The following is a 21,502-nucleotide window of genomic DNA, read 5'->3' on the forward strand; positions in this document are numbered from 1 at the left end:
CTGCATACCATTGCTTATTTCTTACTGTACTCACTTCATCCATATAAAGCACTTAAATTTGTTTTTGCAAATATAACTGAGCTGAACTGAACCAATTTGGGAAATGTTGTTGCCGTTGATTGGTCATTCCTCCATATTCATTGCAAATGGCTTGCAGAAAGGTAATTCCATTTCAGTTTATTTATTTAATTAAATATATATATATATATTTTCTGTTTTAGAACTGAAAAACACCCAAACCAAAGCTTTAAAACAGTACTGTTGGCTGGATTTAAAAGTGAAGATTTAACTTTTGTTAAATATTAATCTCTGTATTAAATATATCTTTTGGACTTAAAAGAACAGGATGGGATTATATAGTGAAAGCTAGTACTAACGTGTTTGTTGCCCCTACAAAAGAATCTTGGGTGCATGCTAGAGTGGCACTCAAATGGTTAATATAAACTTGGTTTCTCTCTTGTCCAGTACACTGATTTTGTGTAAACTTTTTCTGTTAAAGAGTATTGCTCACTTTAACATGACAGCTATAAGCCTTGCCAAGGGATCACTCTCGTTATGCTAGAAGCAACCAAATATCGTCCACAAACCATGCAATGAATGAATGCAATCTGACAGAGAAATAAAAGAGGATAAAGAAGTAAATAGGAGGAAAGTCACAGACGGGGTTACTAATACGAATATGTTTATAAAAAAATGAGAAACCTCAGTACATCTTTCTCCTTTTATTTACTTGGTCTTTGCTAATCAATGGGATGCGATGAAAATTCAGAGCTTAGTTTACCTGGAAACTGTTTGCAAAACTACATAGCAGCTGCACAACCCTCAGAAGAGCTGAGGCTAGTTAACAGCCTTTGCCTTCAAAGGGTGATGTATTTAAAAACCCTTAAAATTAGTAGCTGGACCAATCAGCGAACAGTATCATATGATCATTTAAGCATGTTGTCATTACATCATAATGTATTTCAGGTACAGCTCTGCAGATTTTTATGTTGAGCAAAATCTAGTATCTACAGAATTTAAAATTGATCTGTACTTTTGCAATGTGTTTATATGTGAAAGAAGCAGTAGCCAACTAGCAGTCATTATACTGAATTTCCAGACAATAAATGTTCTTTTTCTTCTTATGTGAACCAATAGATTCAGCTAGAGCCTGGAGCTTTACATTGCATTTTGCTTGTAAATGATTGCTGCTTTAAACCATTGGTTATCGTTTATTTATAGAATAATACATAGTTCACAATTAAATGCCAAGCTATAATTGAATCAAAGGATTCTGCTGATGCCTTGACTCGCAAGGGTGCAGCTCAAGAGCTTTATAAAGGGCAGCAGAATCTGAATAGAAATTACAGCCCCCAGTATTCAGTCTGAGATCATGCATTATAATGCATAATATGACTAAAAGGATTATTATAATACTGCAGTAAATAAAAAGAAAATGTATCAAGCAGCAGAACTGAGAATGCTTTCACAGGCTTTCAGTTTGTGATGTGGGAGGCCAAAGATTATACTGCATGAGAAATAAGACTACAGGAAAATTATTTTGTAAACATTTATGTTCTTCAAAAAAATATTCTGAAATTATTCTTAAGTAAAAGGAAAATATATGTTTCATAGACTAATCCAAAGTAAATTCATAATGTTCTTCTACATGGCTAAAACTGATTGATTCCAGATTCGACATAAATATTTCCTGGCATGATAGGGTAATAATTATGCTATAGAAAGAAAATATCAGTTCATGTATCTGATGCCTTATGGAATAAGCTTGGAAAAGTTAAAGTATTTGACTAGTATGGAAATAATACAAAAATGTATTTTTTCTAGTAGAAAAAGTATCTTAGCACACATATGGTTCATTTATCCAGATCCAGTTCACAAAGACAACATTCATTCCTTCATGAAAGAAACCTAACTGATAATGCATACATTTTCAGGCTAAAATGAAGGTTATTTTTTGACACAGATACCTTGTTTTGTTTTAGAATGTTTTCTTAATAATTGGATATGGTAAAGTCCTTACATTTTTTTCCACATTGCCTACCAATCTGTGATGTTATCTGTTGGGCTTCAAGCACTGACTCCAATCAGTACGTTGTTATAGACATTTGTCCATCAGATTTTTACACAAGGTTCCTCACACCAGGCTGTAATACCCTAAAGTGGTTATGGTAACCTTGCACAATCAGTGATGTTGTGGAAGCTTATCACATGCCTTCCACAGTGTTTCTGCAATTTCCTCTGACCCTCTCCAGGTTAAGAGACAAAACAGTAGACTATGAAGGCATTGGTAAGATCTCAGGATGGAATTTCTCTCTTTAGGGGACTGTTCTTTTAAAGATGTTGCTGGAACTGTCAGTACTGAAGAGATAGTCAGACACCTTGAACTTTCTCAGATACGTGTTTTCAGACAAAAACTACTTGGAAAAGGGTGTGGAAACGTTGGTAGCTTCTTTTCTCAAATCTATCAATCTAACATGTATGTTGGAAATCACATAGACGTACAGTCTTACCATGTCCAGAAATATAAAAAATATTTTTAATATGAAGTTCAGCAAAGCCTGCTTTATACTATCATTATTTTTTCCATAAAGAATTTAATACTTAACTGAATTCCAGTTCTTGATAATACAAATACAGTCAGAACATGGTCATTTTAACTTTTCTTGGATTTCTATCGTTAAAGACTAACTGAGGTCAAAGGACACTATTTCCAAATACATTTTCAGTGAGTTGTAGTAAATACTTAAGAAAAATCAGCAGTCATGCAATACACTCAGAGCTTTGATACAGGCAAAAATACCTGATGAATCTCCAGATTAAACGTTTGTACAAAGCAACATAGAGATCCATGGTGCTAAACCAAGACATTAAAGATACAACCATTGCTTCAGAGATCATGGGAAATTGAAAGTAAAAGTCTTTCTGGTTATTTTCGTTTTCATTTGAGTATTACTTTTCTAAAGGGAAATATCATAGAATCATGAAGAGAAAGAACAAAGAAATCGATTCTAGAAAAATTCTATGTGAACAAAATTTGTAATTAATGTAGGAAACATACTAGATTGGGCCAGGTATGGATTTATGGAGGGGAATGGGAAGCTGGAACCCCTGCAATAAAACTGTGCACAGAAAACACAAGGGTGAAGGAGGACCCTCCCTTTATTTAAACAAATTTTCTTCCTCAATTTACCAATGAGAGAGAGTTTGATTCTCCTTAATGATAGCTTGGCTACTTTAGGAAACAGTAACAGAGACTTCCTATTTAAAGAGGTGGTAAGTAAAGATAAGGGATTGTGCGAAGAGCTCTTATAGCAACTCAGAAATAAGATGCAGCATATGGTATTTTAATATAGCATTTGAGACTGTCAATTAGGAAAATATTGTGCTTTAATTATGCAGGACAGGTACTTGCATCAATAGAAAACTGTTATCAAAGTAGGTCTTTGATGCAGCATATTGGCAAAAATGTTCCTGTTTACACTGCAATGCAAAGAGTGTGCATTGCAGGGGATTATCCGTCACAGATGTGAATGCTCTTTTTGTTTGTTGAGGCTTATTTGGGTAGCTGCATCTGGGAACATTTGGTAGAAAATACAAAATACGAAAACAAAAAGCAAAAAATTTCTAAAGAACTCCATTCACAGTTAGATATTTACATTAAACATCCAATTTTCCAAAAGTGCAGTAACCTGGCAAGTTTCACTGAGAACAATAAAAATTTATATATTTCTCCAAAGCGTCTAATAAGAAACTGGGAACCTTTGATAGACTTGTACAAGGTGTTTTTTTTTTTTTTTTTTTTTTTTTTTTTTTTTCTTCTTGGTCCTTATATCATTTTAAAGAATGAAGATGAAAGGACTCATATGAGTCATGTTTCCTGCATTTCTGCCATTCATGGATTGGCAAACAAAACAGTGACACAATTCAACAGTGTTTTCATGATTTCATATAGGTTTACACATGAGGAATCTATAACAAAATCTTTTGTCAAGTTGATCCTGATACTGATGGAACCATACAGTGAACAGTCCATTGAAGTACTCTTTCTCTTTCAGATATATTAACAGTTAAAGAATAAATAAGCAGCATGTAGAGCAGATTTGTTGAAACACTGTATCATAGTTTAATAAGGTATTAGAACAAATTAATCCAAACTTCTCTCTCTCTTACTTTGTCAGATTCATCCAAAATAACATTTTACCACCAACACTTAGAGATCTCTGTCCCAGGGAGAAGCTGGAGGACTGGGTAGCCTTTTTCTTGACTGATATAGTAAAAAATATTTTTATCTACATCTATTTAACTTTTTTCAATGTGAATGAAATTTAATGAATCAAATATTTGCAAAAAGCAAATAAGTAATAATAACTGAACATGCCAAACCAAAATGATTTTAATGTAGGCAAATGCAGAACATTTTTTGTGATGTTTACTGTGCTGCTGAATAAACTACCCTTCCATTATTTGTATTATGCTTGGCAGAGACGACGTAGAACATTTTTCAACCAGCTGAGCTTACCTCCCCTTCTGTAGACTGTAAGTGCAGTTCTTTCCTACATGTGGCCTTTAAGTCTCCTGCAGCTGCATTGACTTGCACTCCCCTGGGTGCTTCCATCACCAAGGATCTAGTGGGAGATTCAAGTCTGAAAGACAAAAACAACCATTGAGAAAAAATGCACTGAATCAAGCCACTGAAAAAAACAACTGGTCCTAAAAACTAGAGTTTCACAATGCTTGTAGATAGAAATGTATTTTGAAAGGTAGAGAAGTCAGTTATTTTACATGTAATTCTCTCACTGTTCTCTATAGCTGTTCTCTCTAATGTATATATATATTTTGAAACCAAAATGCCCCATTTGCATGAAAAGTAAGTCACCAAGATGGTGTCTGTGAAATATTTCTGTTTGCTACATGTCACTCACACTCAATGGGATAAAAAAAGGAAAAATTATTTGGTAGCACTAAATGAGACTATTAAAAGCAAAGTTCACATAAGAGCAGAACATTAATTGTGGGTACCTATATAAAAAAATAAAAGCATACATAGGATACACATACATAGGAGCAGTAGAAAAATCTGTATTTTGTACATGTTAAGCCTTTTTCTTTTCTTTTCTTTTCTTTCCTTTTTTTTTTTTTTTTTTGACACTGTGTGGGGAGAAGTTAATAGAAGTTTTTTGTGCTTCTTTATGCCAGTGAAGAATCGAAATATAATAAATTATTTAACCATGAACGTCAGTGTTTTTCAGGTGGGGGTCTAATGTGAACTTCTGATGGCTATAAGACAGCAGAATTAATTAATTAATAAGTTAATTAATTAGGAATTTGCTAAATCTTTTAGAAAACAAATGCATATGCTGGAAGCAAACAAACAACAACAACAACAAAATAACATTCAAAGAGAGAGCTTAGTTTTCATTTGGGTTCTGTGGAAAGTATTACAGAATGCTGCCCCTTAACAAAATAACAAATAACTCCAATACAGAGAAACAGAACTGCACATCTGATTTCCTGTTATCAGCTCTGATTTTTTACCATGGCCATAAATCAAGAACACTTAATTATGTACAAATTGCATATTATGCAACAAGCATTGTTTTGTTGCGGTGTGTCTAAAATGTGAGTTTGAACTTTGCTGAAAGGGTGAGCACAATGGAGAAAGCTGGTAAGTTTGTTCCATGAGAATTTAGTCAATGCAATCCGGTCAGCATACAATTTTGAACTGCACAGATCCTACTTCAGTAAACCTAGAGTAATTTAGCACTCTAATGAAAAAAAAACAAACAAATAAACAAAAACAAAACAAAAACAAACAAAACAAAACAAAACAACAATAACAAAACAGGCATTTAGATACTGTGCCTTTCCTTACAGAATGTTTAGAAATTAGGTTTTTGAAAGTACTGTGTTGGCTTCATGAAGCTCTACCTTTAATTTCAAAGGAAATTGAATTGCATAAATAATAAATGATTAGATACTTCTATTCCATAATTTTCAGCAACGTATTTTTGTGATTTATGAACTAATTTCCCAAATTCTTAATATTTCCCAGTTTTGGCTCCCATTCTGTAATAATGAGGATAAAACTGCTCTTTAGCTACATTTATTACATTGAATTTATGCCATAAATGTTTCTGTTTTCATAACATCAAAATCATTCTTAGACCTGATGGAAATTTTCCAGCAGGAGGATAATAAAAATCCATTTTGGAATGTCATTCAAGAAGCTATAATTTTGTTTGAATAATAAACTTTTTTTTTCTTTTCAAAACACAACAGTGTATAGTCGAGTTGTTTCCTCTAGTTTCATCGTTGTTTTTCATGAACTACATTAACTTAAATGACTTCCAATTTGTTTAAAATGAAGACATTTGGAAAATTAATTTCTGAAATTGAGAAGTTGTTGTTTATATCAGACTTATAGATACTCCAGAGAAGATGTTTCTTTTTCAGGCAGGATTTTTTAGCAAAATAAAGTGGTAGAAATGTCAGTGAATGGCTGATGATCAGAAAAGTAATTTTAAAAACACTACTCATCTATTAGTAAAAATGAGCACCTGCATCTGTTTTACAGTTACTAATGTTTTTTTCTTGTCATTATTCTTCAGATGATCTACATCTGAAAAGTTACTTAGTTGTGCAATGTACAGTGTGCTACTGGAAATGCAAAAGCCTATATGCTGAGAAATTATTTCCTCAATGTTTTGAGATAAATTATATTTGATATGTGGCTTCTTTATAATATTTTTGTCATATTTCTGAAAGCTTTAATCTCTACTAAAAACTTATTTTAACACTCTGCATTCATCTGATATTCATCCCTCCAAGAAAAAGTGCCTTAGAATAGCATACCAAGAATTTGCTTTCCTTTCAGATTTACTGATGGCCTGTCACAGTGGCATTTACTTCTGCAAGTGAATCCTATTCATACAATATTTCTTCCCGAAAACACAAATAGCTATGATGGAGAAAGTAACTAGTGTTATTATTAAACAGAAACTACAACACTGGGAAAGATTAAAAGAATTTTAATACAAGGTTTAAAATAATATAATCGTCAATTCTCTGTCAATTCAATGTGATGGATACAGATCTATCCAGAGTGGAGAAGGGCTTTTTTCTTTTTAATTATCAATGGTTAATTTGTGAAGAAAGATGAATTTCAGAGGATCAAAGCTGTATGAATTTGAGTTGAATTCATTAAAGTATTATTGCTAAAAAAGGAAACTTTTCAAATATTTTGAATATATTGCTTTGAAGGTACTAAAATATTTCTAATCAGAAATGCAGAAACATTTATTTTTCATTTGTTAATTTCTGTTTACAAGATGACCTAGATTGTATTAGAGAAAAATAATTTTTAAAAAAAAGTCACTTTGGGTTTTAAGAAATATTTTAGATTTACATCTTGCACATCCCTCAAAGTCACAGGGGATATAATTAATCTATGTTAATTTTTCTCTGTTGGCTAGCAAAAGGTATTTCCTAAAATAGAAAGCAATAGAAGATTCCCCTGTGCAAATGTAAATAATTTATTTGTTTCATGTCTATCCAGTCCATGCTATTTATTGACTAATGACTAAATGACTAATATGAACCTCTAGCAATCTGGAATTTATAATCAAAAAGGAGGATTAAAAACTATGCTGCCAACTAGAGAATGAACATATAAAGCAGGTGCCCATTTCCTCTATACTTACATCTTGACATTTAAGGGTCAAGAAATATATCAATACTTTGAAATATTTAACTTTTACATATGACGAACTTGCCAACATACCTTGGTGTTTTGATTTTTTTTTTTTGTTTATTGGTTTGTTTTTCAGTCAGCATAGGAATCCTAACATTTAAAAGGAAAAAAAAAAGTTTTTTTTTTCACATATAAAAACGTGGAAAACCCACACACTGACTTGATAACTCTTTTGTAGATTTCTCTCAATCAAAATAACTGTGAGACTAGTCTTCTAGTCTTTTGGACTGTAGGTAAAGAGCTGTGGTGGATTGTGGGACGTGCTGCAGAGAGAGAACATCAATAATGTTGATTCAAACCTCTACCTATCCCTCTTCCTGCTTCTTATTTGTAAAAGAACACTCCAGACCCCAAAACAGCACAGAATCCTTTTCTCCATGAATTTTTTTTGTTCCAAATTAGAATTAAGATTTTTTTACAAAATAATTTTGAAAATGTAGTTCTCCAGAGGCCTCAAACAATTTTAAATACTTTTTTTTAAAATTTATTATTATTATTATGAAAAGAATGTCTGGCTGTCCTAATGCTCAAGAAAACTTTGAAGCCAAAAAGAGTCCTTTAGTAAGACCAAGAGACCCTGTCCACTGAACATTGAGGGTGTTGGATAAAACTAGAATTTTCAGTCAGTCCATTTTCTGGAAAGTGTGCTGCATACTCCAAGAATGTATGCAAAGGATAACCAGGGACTTTTATGATCATGATGACAAAAAACTTAGAAGCCCTTTTTTATTAGATTTTGAAACTATTCAGTCAGAGAATCCTTGATTAGCGGCATTTGACATCACAATGGAAATGCTATTAAAATAAGATTTTTATTCATTCATTTCAATCTCATACTATTTACAAGATTATATATATATGCCCTTACCATGTTTATACATGATTAAAAATATTTTTGATACATTTACTTCCTCCACAAAGTGCATGTGATTCACTGCTAGAAGAGCTATTTTTTCAGAAGCTTGTTGCATTCCAATGTTTTTAACCAAATGTTTGTATTTTCAGGAAGAAATCAAGGTTTTTATGGAAATGCAATGGAAGATGTACAGGTCTCAGGAGTCTTTAATATTGTTCACTGATCATCAGGTATCCTTTATCAGAAGGCGAAATTCTCATATCTTCATGTGAAGCTCTCTTTATCTGGGAAACGAACCTTTAAGGGAACAGTTTGGCTCTGTATATTTTGTGACTTCACAGCAAGAGCCTTAAATAAAAATGTTTTATGGAGTAGGTAACAGCACAAACCAGTAAATACCAACATACGTTTTTTTTTTCAATATCTAACAACTTATGAACAATACACTTATAAAGAAGAAACCTTCTTGATTTAAATCAAAACAGCATTCAGTAAACATTTGATGTTATGTCTCTGCTTTGCATGTCACTGACTGTGGCATGTGTCAGCATGACCTTATTATAGCTCCTGAAATTCTCAGCCCAGAAATCACCACACTGGGCTCAAATCTAAGTTCTAATTGCCCTGTACATGGCACTGGTTTCAGTTCAGTGATCCTGCATCATCACAGCAACACCCAAAATAACAGAGTATTTCAATTTTATGTGACATAGATAAATCAGAAAAACAATTTCCTGACACTGGCAAATGCAGAATCGCATCTGAGAATACAAAAATATTAGTTACCAAGGAGGAAAAGAAATGAATAAAATGGCATTGAAAAATCTTTTTCAGTGATGTTATTAATCACAGAATCACAGATTTCTAGGTTGGAAGAGACCTCAAGATCATCGAGTCCAACCTCCGACCTAACACTAAGTACTCCACTGAACCATATCGCTAAGCTCTACATCTAGACGTCTTTTAAAGACCTCCAGGGATGGTGACTCCACCACCTCCCTGGGCAGCCCGTTCCAATGCTTAATAACCCTTTCGGTAAAGAAGTACTTCCTAACATCCAACCTAAAACTCCCCTGTCGCAACTTTCGCCCATTCCCCCTCGTCCTGTGACCAGGCACGTAGGAGAACAGACCAACCCCCACCTCTTTACAGCCTCCTTTAAGGTAACTGTAGAGAGCGATAAGGTCGCCCCTGAGCCTCCTCTTCTCCAGGCTGAACAAGCCCAGCTCCCTCAGCCGCTCCTCATAAGACTTGTTCTCCAGACCCCTCACCAGCTTGGTCGCCCTTCTCTGGACTCGCTCGAGCACCTCCATGTCCTTCCTGTAGCAAGGGGCCCAAAACTGAACACAGTACTCAAGGTGCGGCCTCACCAGAGCCGAGTACAGGGGCACAATCACTTCCCTAGACCTGCTGGCCACACTGCTTCTTATACAGGCCAGGATGCTGTTGGCCTTTTTGGCCACCTGGGCACACTGCTGGCTCATATTCAGCCGACTATCAACCAATACTCCCAGGTCCTTCTCGGCCAGGCAGCTTTCCAGCCACTCATCTCCCAGCCTGTAGCTCTGCTTGGGGTTGTTGCGCCCCAGGTGCAGGACCCGGCACTTGGCCTTGTTGAACTTCATACAGTTGACCTCAGCCCATCGCTCCAGCCTATCCAGATCCTCCTGCAGAGCCTTCCTGCCCTCGAGCAGATCGACACACGCACTTAGCTTGGTGTCATCTGCAAACTTACTGAGGGTGCACTGGACGCCCTCATCCAGATCATCGATAAAGATATTAAAGAGGACCGGCCCCAGTACCGAGCCCTGGGGGACACCACTAGTGACCAGCCTCCAACCAGATTTGACTCCATTCACCACAACTCTCCGGGCCCGGCTATCCAGCCAGTTTCTAACCCAGCAAAGCGTACGCCAGTCCAAGCCCCGAGCAGCCAATTTCTTGAGGAGAATGTTGTGGGGAACGGTGTCAAAAGCGTTACTAAAGGACTTATTAAAGGACTAGGAAAAGTAAAGCAGTATCAAGGAAAGGTAAGGAGGGTTAGAGAGAGCAAATGTTTAAAGCAAGAGCTTGACAAAATAAACAGGTGATGCGAGGAAAGTTAAAGAGAACTTAATGCACGCTTGTTTCTTAAAGTGGGTGAGGCCATAGCCAGAAGAGCTAAAGATAGGGAACGTATCAAAATCAGAAGTGATATTAAAACATTACAAAACAAAAACCTAACTAGAATCTTTGGCACTAAAAAGTCATGCATTCCAGAGTTCACTAAAACTCAAACTTTTGAAAACCCAGACAATTAACTGAAATGTAAGGATTAGAATGGGAGCTTTCGTTTCTTAGAGAAATACCACAACTTGCTTGACAGTCTAAATTTTCAGGCTGTAGGACAAAGATCTGCATATGAGACAAGCCTCGATAGTTCCTTAAGCAAATACATGAGAAAAGGACTCCTCATAGCCCTGACATTTTAGAGCTATCTCTACTCCACCCAAGGCATTCTCCTTCCCATAATCTTTGATTTTGTTCTGAGCTGAAATCCCTTCTACGTGTGCCCTGCCATTCTGCTGCCCCTGTGTTTAAACATTATTACATAAAGTTTATGTTCTTTCCAGAAATAGTCTCATTACATGAGTTGTCTTTCAGAATATATTTTCTTAAAATAGAAATCAATCTTGTCAGAAAGAGATAGAACAACATGCCCACAGATAATTCTCAAGTAGCTGCCAAGAGTAAGACCTGAACGTAAAGAGCCTGGGAGAGGCTGAAAAAAACAAACACGGCTATTGGAACAACTGGAAACACATGAGCACTGGCTGACATATGATTTGGAAGTGACAACCCAGACCAACCTTATTTATTGAATAGTATTTTTATTATTATTATTATTTCCCCCCAAAGCCGTAAGCCGATAGAAGTGGCTATAGTTTAGCTGAGGTAAACTGGACATAGCTCTGTTTCACATCTTGATGAAACTGCATCTCATATGAAAAATTATTCTGCTGAAATTCCTTTGTCAAGTCAGTTTCAACCTTTGCAGCTTACGCACAGCAGAAAGCTTGGATTGCACCCTCCAGTGGCTAGTTTTTGGACTGTGCTTGAACAGCCCAAGAACAAAACACTCCAGCTAAGAAAAAAATATAGGAATTCACAAAAGGTTTGGTGAGTTTACTTTGTCACTTTTTTTAGGGCAAGTACCATTTCAGAAAGAATCAGAGAGATTACTTTTAGTTTCAACTATTCAAAATAGACTAGATGTTTTACACTATGAAGGCAAATAGCTTTTTTCTTTCTTTTTGGCAGTGAATTCTGTCTTCCAATACAACCAAAGATAGAATGAAGCCTGCAGGATAAGAAAAAATCCTTAATTCTTCTCTACAGCTTAGTCTACCTCTGAAGTCCTCTGTATGATTATGGATATAGGCAATAGGAGCTGTTTGCAGAACTTACAGTCTTATAAATTGTAGCCCCTGTAACTATCCACCACACAGTTCCTCATTCTCAGGACCTCCCTTTTCTCATAACCAGCCTGTATGATCTTCTGATCCTTTGTCTCGCTCTAATATGGACAAGAACTCAAACCATACTGTCTGCACCTACATCCACATTACTGCTCTGTGTACCATGACCATGACCTGACCATGAAGCAAGAAATGTCAGAGGTTAAGGGCAGTCTGGAGCCCTGTGTATACAAATGCACAAACTGGCAGCAGGAAATAGTGGATAATATCAGCTGATTTTTCTTATTAAAGCATGTTAGCATCTCTCCTTTAGTTAGGTGCTGGTTTGAAGAAATCACTTAGGAATTTAGGATCTTTGAGACTTTTGCCTTTACCTCAAATACAGAGAAAACTACTTAGCTGATTCATAAATTATCAGGGAGATGAGGACAGAGGAAAGACAACAAAATTAAGAAATTTTGGTTTTGGGGAAAGTGGCTAAAGAGTGGCATGAAGAATGGAGATACTGTTGGGAAGGAGAAAAAAAACAAATAGAGTGAAAAAGTCTCTGGTGAAAAAAATATTATAAGAAAAGACTAAGGAAATGAAATTTTGCCCAAATGAAAAAATATAAATAGCCCTTTTTATTATTGCAATAGTAAGCCTATTCACTTAAAATCATAAGGAAGACAGGAAATGAAAATATTATTGCTGGTACAGCAGCAGTACTTGGCCTTAATGATGTATAGTACAAGGTTTATGGAATAGAAGTAGTTTATCAAATCAGAAGAACTGCCACAAGGTATGCAAGAGTATGCAGGTATGGTGGGGCAAGATAGCATCTGGTACGGAGTCCAGACCATTTCAGAAACAAGTTCTGGCCTTACTAGCATCAGCCCCTTGACATTAATGACCATTGTTCCATTTCCATTTAAAAATTAGTACAACACTTCTACTTGGCATATCTCTGAAAACTAATACTTGAACAAAGCATGTGCTTTCGTTACTAGTCCTAGGCTGGAACGACATGGAACTAGAGTTTCCTGAACACATGATGGCAGCTTGGGCCTGCAAGTGGTAAAACAGCCCTGGGGCAACTCTAAATGCAACGAGCCTCCTGGGAGCTGAGAGCTTTGAGACTTCAGGTGTCTCTGCTGGCCACAGCGACTGTCAGATCTGAGCTGTAAATGGAAATCCTCAGCTGCCTTCATGCTGATCTCCAGACTGTAAAGTTGCCTTGTTGCTCGTTAATTCAGCACTGAGTGAATACTTCCTGTTGCTCCAAGCTTTATATGGGTTTTGAGATAGGATTCATAGCATATTATTTTTATGCTCACAACACTGTTAGCCCCAAGACAGCTATGCTCAGAGCCTATCTGTGTGTCCCTGCAACCATGGCATGGCATAATCATAAAGCAAACACAATCCAGTTGCTGATAATAAAGAATTTTAGTTCCTTTTGAAAGGCTATTTCAGAAACTCCTGCATGTGAGAGGTAGAATGGGTATTTCTATCTAATACCGCATCTAATACTCACAATCATACTGTTGAGTTTCATTGTATTCTTATCCTAGTGCTCAAGATCTTCTGACTGTCAGTGCTCCTTGTCAGTGCTTGTCTATGTAGCTCCTTTTAGCAAAAAGACAGTTAATTAAATTTGGAAATAAGATCACTCCTGAAGAAACCATCCTTGAAATCTCCCACCAGGCTGAAGGAAGGATTTGAACAATACATCCCTATTATATACCACTTAAAATTTCTTTAAATGTGCTCTTCTCTGTCTTGTCTTTTTATTTCTAATTAGATATGGCACTATATTAAATTCTTTACTTAGAATGTGGTAGGATGATTTACCTAATTTATGTTTGCACAAAGATAGCTTATCAAGGGAAAAATATTTCTTTGGATTGGCACAACCTACCCACCTTATATTTCCCCCCAATTTTTACTTATGTTCAAGCTGTTATTAATTCTTCTCTTTAAAGAATCCTTCAAAATAATATTAAAAAGCATTGCATACTAGTGAGTCTAAAAGGTCTAACCTTCTAGATTACTCTTTTAGCCTATTTTTTCCATCCATTTCACTACAAGTGCTAACCTTACTAATCCATCAGTCCCACAGTAACTATTTTCCAATTTGAAAACTTAATAAATTTTGGCTACTTGACCTTATTTTCATGTCTAGTTCATGCAAAAATAAGGGATAGAGATTATCCAGCATTCTATATTAATCACATGAAACTCAATGAATTTTGCTATCTATAATGACAGCAATACTTTCTTGCTTCATATTCCAGTTTCCATTAGAGCCTTTTCCCCTCTCCTATGTCAAATATAATCATCCTCACTGAACACTAAAGCAAATTATTCTTCTGGTTTAAGAGCCTATTCTGTCTGCATAGTAATTAGAACCTTTTACTTACTTGATTTCTTGCTTTTTATTTCAATATATTTTGGGTTTTATACCTAAATATAAAAGCATATAAATATATATATATAAATAAGTTTATATTCTGTCAATTTTTAAATTGGTACTACAACCACCTCTATTTTTGTATGAACATGTACGTGAAAAAAATGTATGTTTTCAACAGCTAGGCAACTGCTGTTTACAAATAAGCAAATGTATATTTCTGCAATACACATGCCCAAACACTGAAATAACTATTTGAACACCAAACACAAAATCTGAAAACATACGTAGTAATTATTAAAAACAAATATTGAGAAAGTAGCTAGAACCTGACGTCCTTAAAAATAACGTAGGAATAAAGTTTGGCTTTTTCACAGTACTTCATCTTTTCTTTTGAAAAAGTTTGATTTATTATTTGATTTCTGGGTAAAATAGATGAGCAGAGACCCTGTTCTTTTGTTACTCTCAGCCTGCTCTCAATTTATTGTCAAAATTCCTTTCTGATGTATTCTCCGGCTTCCGGTTTTTACAGAACCGATACTTTGTCCTATTAGTAAACTACCCCTAAAATGGCAAAAAAAAAAAAAAAAAGAGGACCCTTACAAATCATCAGGCAACTGAAACAGACCCCTGGTTCAAGATCTGTGTGTTTTCAGTTCTTGTCCTAAAATAGGATCCTAGTAGCTTGGGTGCTTCCTTGCTGCTTGGTCAATTTCCACTTCATTATGCCCAGCATTAGCTTGCAGGATTAGCTGATAGTCAATGGTATCAGAGGCTTGACAGAGAAGAGAAGAAAAACTATTAAATTTGTTCTAGCAGTTATCCCCAGAGAACAACAACAAAGTAATTTACCCCCTTATTAAGGAGGTTATTCAGGGCAAAGCTATCAGCGTTTAACTACTGCCTGACTCTTTTGTGCATAGATATTACCTATTACTGCACCATGTTTTAATGTACTATAAGCCTAAAACCAATATTTGGGGACCTATCATATTGACAGTTTAGTTTTCCTAACAGTGTTCTTGTGAGAAAAGTTAGCAAGAGAAATATGAAGATTAAATTATTAAGATATAATTCATTTTCCTGATTCTAAGGCATTATTCTCTTATGCTGCTTATCCCACCTAATGAAGGTCAGATTTAATTATGTTTTAGGTTTTGATACAAAAGGGCTTACCAGCTTTCACAAAGGATTGTATAAAACATTTTCTGAAAGTAAAATCTTGCTAGTTATTATTTGGAAATGTAAGATAGGAGAAAGTTATGACCAAAGTGGCTGAGCACATAGATTTCCTTTTTACACAAGGTATTTTTAATACAAAATATTTCAAATGGTTCTCTGAAGACCTCAAATTCTAGATATAGAACAAGGAGGGATAGGAGAGGTAGAGCTGTAGAAATTTGAAGGTAATAAGAATCTTTTTCTTTCTGGCTCCCTGTCCAGAACAGATTGGCCTAAAATTCCAGGGCTTTCACCTCAACCACTATGAAACTTGTGTGTGTCTTTGTCCAAATTTTATACTTCAGTTTTATTCTTAATAATCAAGGTGGTCAAAATTCCACTTTTTAAATTCAGCAGTAAATTGTTTTACATATGACTATTTTCCAACATCTTTTTTTTTCTGATTAATATATATATATTATAAAATATTTTATATAATGCTTATTTAAAAATAAATTTATTTTATAAAAATGGCTGTTATTTAAACATACTCATTTATTGCTTGACTGCAAATACATATACTGATATGAAAAACTAAGGATTTTTTTGTATTTTAATGAACCAAATTAAATTATTTTGTCTTTCTGACCTGTATACAACTATTCACATGAGCCTAATATATTTGCATTCATGCACTGCATCTTGCTATCAAACTGTGCCTACATCTGTGCCTACTGAAAAAAATAATTTTAAAGCTCAGCAAACTCTCTTCTCTCCCAAGTCTCCATTAACTTCAAAAGTCCCAAGCTCAGGAAATGTTGCATTTGGGAGAAAAAGCTCTACAGAATTTTATGACTGCCAATATGAACTACTGGACATTTTGACTAAGATTATATTAAAATATTAAACAGTGCAGGACCTGGGCCAGAACACTGCAAATCAATCATCTAGGTGTTTTATTTTTTTTTTTGTTTATCAATTGTGAGTCAGTTATGACTCTCCCAAACAATTTGCCGGCTCCCTTCAGAGGGTCGCATGAGTCAAAGACCATTCCCACTCAGTATTTAAGACACAACTATTCTGTTTTAGAGGAAAAAATAATTTTACAATATCAATGTTCTTGTATTAGCTGGGCCATAGGCCAGAACATGGACCCTGACATTTTTTTGTTTCTGTGATAGGGGTAGACCACTGGGATATGTCATATTTAGGTTGATGACAGGTTAGTTTCAGCATATTCAGCAATCAATTTAATGGTAAATTATTGCTTGCTGATAACATGTTTAAAATTAGCAAAACCGCCATTTTATTTTGACGTAAAATTAATGCAAGGCTTGAACTTTAAAAAAAAACACACTTTTTTTTTATCATTTGAAGTAAGAACTGGAATTTTCATAGGGTTATATATGGTCTGAGTGCCTAAGTGCATTTTACGGTCAGAAACAATCAAAGAAAGGTGCTATTATTTACAGTTCTTTAAAGTTACATAAAATGACTGCAGGTTACCTTCTAGAAAGATTCATGCCAAAGCCAAGAAATTTATGTCCTAGCAGTAGATGTCATCAATTTTAAAGATAAAAAGTTGAGAATTTTAAAAAAGGAGCATCACCAAATCCAAACACATAGCAGCACTTATGTATAAAAACTTCAAGAATACAATATAGATGAAATATAGTAAGAATAAAATCACTTACACATAAGCTAATGCTGCTTGACCAAACATAAGGGTTGTTGTTTCATCTTTTTTTTTTTTTTAATAAAAAATTTTTAATGAGTTCATTATTAGTGAGAAGGCAGAAAGCTGAATGAAGATTCAGTAGAATTCTCATTAAGTAAGTCCTCCTTGGAAAAATGAGCTGACGGAATGGTGGAGCTGGAAAACATTCAGCAGCAATGGGCATCATGGTAATGAATAAAGCCAAAAGACAGGAGAGGTGAACGTCTGAAATATAAGTTGCACAAGCAACATGAGGTGATTTTAACACTAGTGAAGTCAATCCTGAAGACACAGGCTAATCTGTTTTACCATACTTTTGCATTTTTATACCATTATTTAAATATTAGAAATAATTAGACAAAGAATGGTCTCCACATTCTTTTAAGTGAGACAAGTTCCAGCCTCTTTCTCAAAGTTTTGGGCCTCTCGAAAATTTTGTTTGCATGGACAACTTCCTGCACATGATTTCTGCAATAATCCTTACTGGTCTATTATCTTAAATACCTTTGCAAATATCAGGAAGGACATTTAAGCAATATTTTCCTGCAGCAATTCACTGTAAACAATGCTAGGCAGATACAGCACACTTCTGGTGAGAGAAACACAAGAGAAGACCTTTGATTTTCTGTGATAGTCATATATACTAATTATCCATCCATGTAGACTACAGATCAGTATTTACTGAGGCACATGCAAGCGCTACAAGAAAAAGCTTTCACTGTATATTTTTCTAAATTGTATCTTTCTTGGTCTACAAAATCTAGTAAGTTTAAGACTTGATATGTTACTATTTATTTATTCCTCTACTTTTGTGAATACGGACAACAAACTCTGTATTTTTTTACATTTGCAAAGGTAGACTCACTTGATAATGAAATTTTGAAGTGTATGCATGGAGTATTCAAAACCCAACAACCCAGAAACACCACTTAAAAAAAATGTTTATATATATATATATATATTCAATAACAGCTCATAGGAAAACAAAATCTGCATCAGATGCAATTAAACAGTGCTGTAGTCAATTAATCCTAAAAATGTTCCATATGTTCCTATTCTGAACACTGGTGAAAGTATATTTCTCAAGTATTCTGCTACAGGAAGCGAGTCTTTCCAAGAAGTAATGTATTTTACACTGTGTGATAGACGTTTATAGTTTTTTTTTGACTAGTTAGAACAAATTGGAGTTTACCCGTGGTTTGGATATGTAAGAGTCATTAAGCAGACAGTGATATCTACTATTTGCTTTTAATCAAGACTTAATTCACTTTGAGAATACTTGATTTTAAAACAATTCTTTGAAGAACACCTACTTGAGGTCTTGGGAAGGTTCTGCTCTGATATGGGGTGTCTCCACAGAGTGCCCAAACACTGCCCCTTCCGTGCCTAAAATACATAAATAAAATACAGTAAAATTACTTTGAAAAATAAAAACACATTGAAATATATGATCACAAATTGACATTTTTAGGGTAAAATATCAGATTGAGTCCTTTGTTAATGCCTATCAGTGTTTTTTCATATTTATGCTAGCACTTCTATGTCAAAATCTGGACAGATCACTTGAGACATTAGACTACCACTTATCAGTAGGTAAATCTCACATAAATATCTGAAAACATTTATACAACCAAACTTTTCAGTGCTGACTTGCTTGAACACTCATTTTAACACTGCAGATGGATTGCTTTTCTGATAAGAAAAAGAATATCATAATTTTATTTGAAAAAAAAATACACAAACAAAACCACATTTTAAAAGTACCTACTCATTTTGACTGATGGTCATTTTGATTACTTAAATTGAGATCTCAAGCTTCCAAAAGTTTTGAAATATCAGTCTTCCATATGAAGTTGCTAGCCTAAATCTCCAAGAGTTCCTGAGCCTCCTTCCATCAGCCCTTTGACAACAATGCTTTTCAAAGAGACTTATTTGGAATGTCCTTTTTTAGTGTGTGTGCTGGTAGGGGATGAGTACCACCTACTGGGCACTCAAAATCCGAACAGAGAAAAATGGGTTCCTATTTCCTAAGACTGAACTTATTCTCTATTGACTTTTAATTTCTATAACCAGACCCAAGCTGCATATGAAAAGTTCACATTTGTAGTTTAATAACTGAGACTTTTCATTGAAAAAAATACTTTTTGATGAAAAATTTAGGGCTCTGAGAAATATTCACTGAAGTTATTTGAAAAAAAGGCATATTTCCACACAATTCATTTTTAAATGTAATGATTTTTTAAAGAGAAAAAAAAATAGTATACATATGATTACAGCAAGTTTTTTGTTAAAATAATAGAATACTCAAGAAACTGACACATAGGGAACAGCACTATAAAATCAGTATTTCTCTCATCTCTCAGACACAAAGACTGAACACATAACAGTCATTTATATCAATTTCCATTTTATGGACAGCAATAGTCTACCTCTGCTGTTAGGCATTCAAATGTTATGGAGAACCACAGGCAGGAAAAAGAAGCACATCTTTACACCTAAAAGTATTCACAGAGGTGCTGTGTAGAATCTGCTTTTTAAACCTGATGTTCCCTTGCAGTTCTGCTACCTTGAAGGGATAGGAGTAGCATGACTGTATAGCCTTAATTTCTGTTACTCCAAACTGAAATCTTACCCCCATCCATAATGGCATGCAAAAAATCCCAGTGGACCTGAATACTGTGCATCAGAGGGTACTTGCAGATCACATTCATCTCTATAATCAGCAGATTTAAATATTTTCAAGTCCAAGGGTTCTTTGTATTTTTGAAGGTGGAAATGGGATATGAAGATGCAAAAAACTGCGCAGAATATCAATCTTATGAGAAGACCACAGCTGTAATGTTTGGAAGAGCAGAATTAATGCAAAGATGCATAAAACATTACTATAGTGATGGGTCAGACATTAAATCAATCAGAAGTGCCAAAGATAATATTAGGGAAAGACTGATAATAGAAGATAAATGACAGCTGGTTCTAAGCCAGTGTTAACATCTCCTATTTTCAGCAGCCTTTCTTAAAAAAATTAGAGGATGTTTTCTCCCTTACAAAACTGAAATTTGGACAGAAAGACTATCTTGTTCAAACAGACTGAAAATCTAAGCAGGCAGAGTTAATCTGATATAGTTAAATAAAATATGATTAAAATTCAAACCAAACCACATGTGTTTCTTTTGCTACTTGAAGATGTATGTTTTTTTCTCCACACACCCAAAACTGCAGGTATAACAGCTTTTGTGGTAAACACTTTATGCTCAAAAAATATGCTATCAAAAAAATAACAAGGAAGAACATCTCCCTTTTACTTTACACTGGAAGAAAAGCAGGCATATATGATTCTCTCATATTTAGCAAGAAAAGTGAGAAAGATCAACCAAACAGAATTTACTGACATGTTTCAAGCAGTAAAGTAACAGGATCAAAAAAAATGGAAAGAAACTACATAGAAAAAGGGAGACATGTAAGCTTGTTAAGCATTGTTTAAAAATACAAAACAGAAGAGAAGCTACAGGAAGGTATTATTTATTTTTTAATTTATTATATAGCAACCGTGTATTGCTTTGATGAGAAGTTAGATCATGTTCTGTACTGCTTAGGAAATGGTGCTAGAAAAACTTTTTTTGTGCATAATATATATATAACAATAAAAATCAGGATTCTAAATGAATAGCATGATTTTTTAATGAAAGATATGTATTGCAGGTATTTAATCACTTTCAATATTAAAATGTTTATTTTTTACAGAAATAAGACAAAGATGTAATAATTGTAGTCCCTGACCTACAGAATCATAACCAAGACCTACTTTGAGATGACTGGAATTCTAGACAGAGACAAAGAAAAAAAAAAAAGAAAAGAAAAAAGACTTGAACCTTCAAGCCCTTTCAAGTACAGCTCAAAAGGAAGTAGTTAGGGAACTGAATTCAAAGGAACATGAGTTAGAATGGATAGCTATAGAAAGTGAACCTTTCAGAGGAAATAAAATAGCAAGGGCAGTGAGTACGTGTAAAGGATGTAAAATCAAAAGAGTAAGTGTAACTGAATAAAATTACTCCCACCTCCAGCTTCCAGTGGAAAAGAATGAGATAAGTAAAGACTTCACTAAGGAAGAAGCATCCGTGAAGACAAAGTCTTGGTCAAAGAACAACAGTCTCTATAGAGTTTGCTGGAT

General features: G+C 34.6%; 1 protein-coding gene across 3 annotated transcripts in view; it reads right to left on the reverse strand.

The window, feature by feature from the left end:
- SGCZ (sarcoglycan zeta) overlaps positions 1-21,502 on the reverse strand; it is a 470,225-nt gene that overhangs the window by 35,910 nt on the left and 412,813 nt on the right. For all 3 annotated transcript variants that reach the window (XM_083833161.1, XM_083833160.1, XM_083833159.1), the window contains 2 exons: positions 18,648-18,720; positions 4,520-4,643 (listed from right to left, as the gene is read on the reverse strand). In XM_083833161.1, coding sequence (XP_083689287.1) covers positions 4,520-4,643; positions 18,648-18,720 — 197 coding nt within the window. The remainder of the gene's footprint in view (positions 1-4,519; positions 4,644-18,647; positions 18,721-21,502) is intronic.

This window comes from Anser anser (genome assembly GCF_964211835.1).
Source record: "Anser anser genome assembly, chromosome: 4".
Classification (NCBI taxonomy): Eukaryota; Metazoa; Chordata; class Aves; order Anseriformes; family Anatidae; genus Anser; species Anser anser.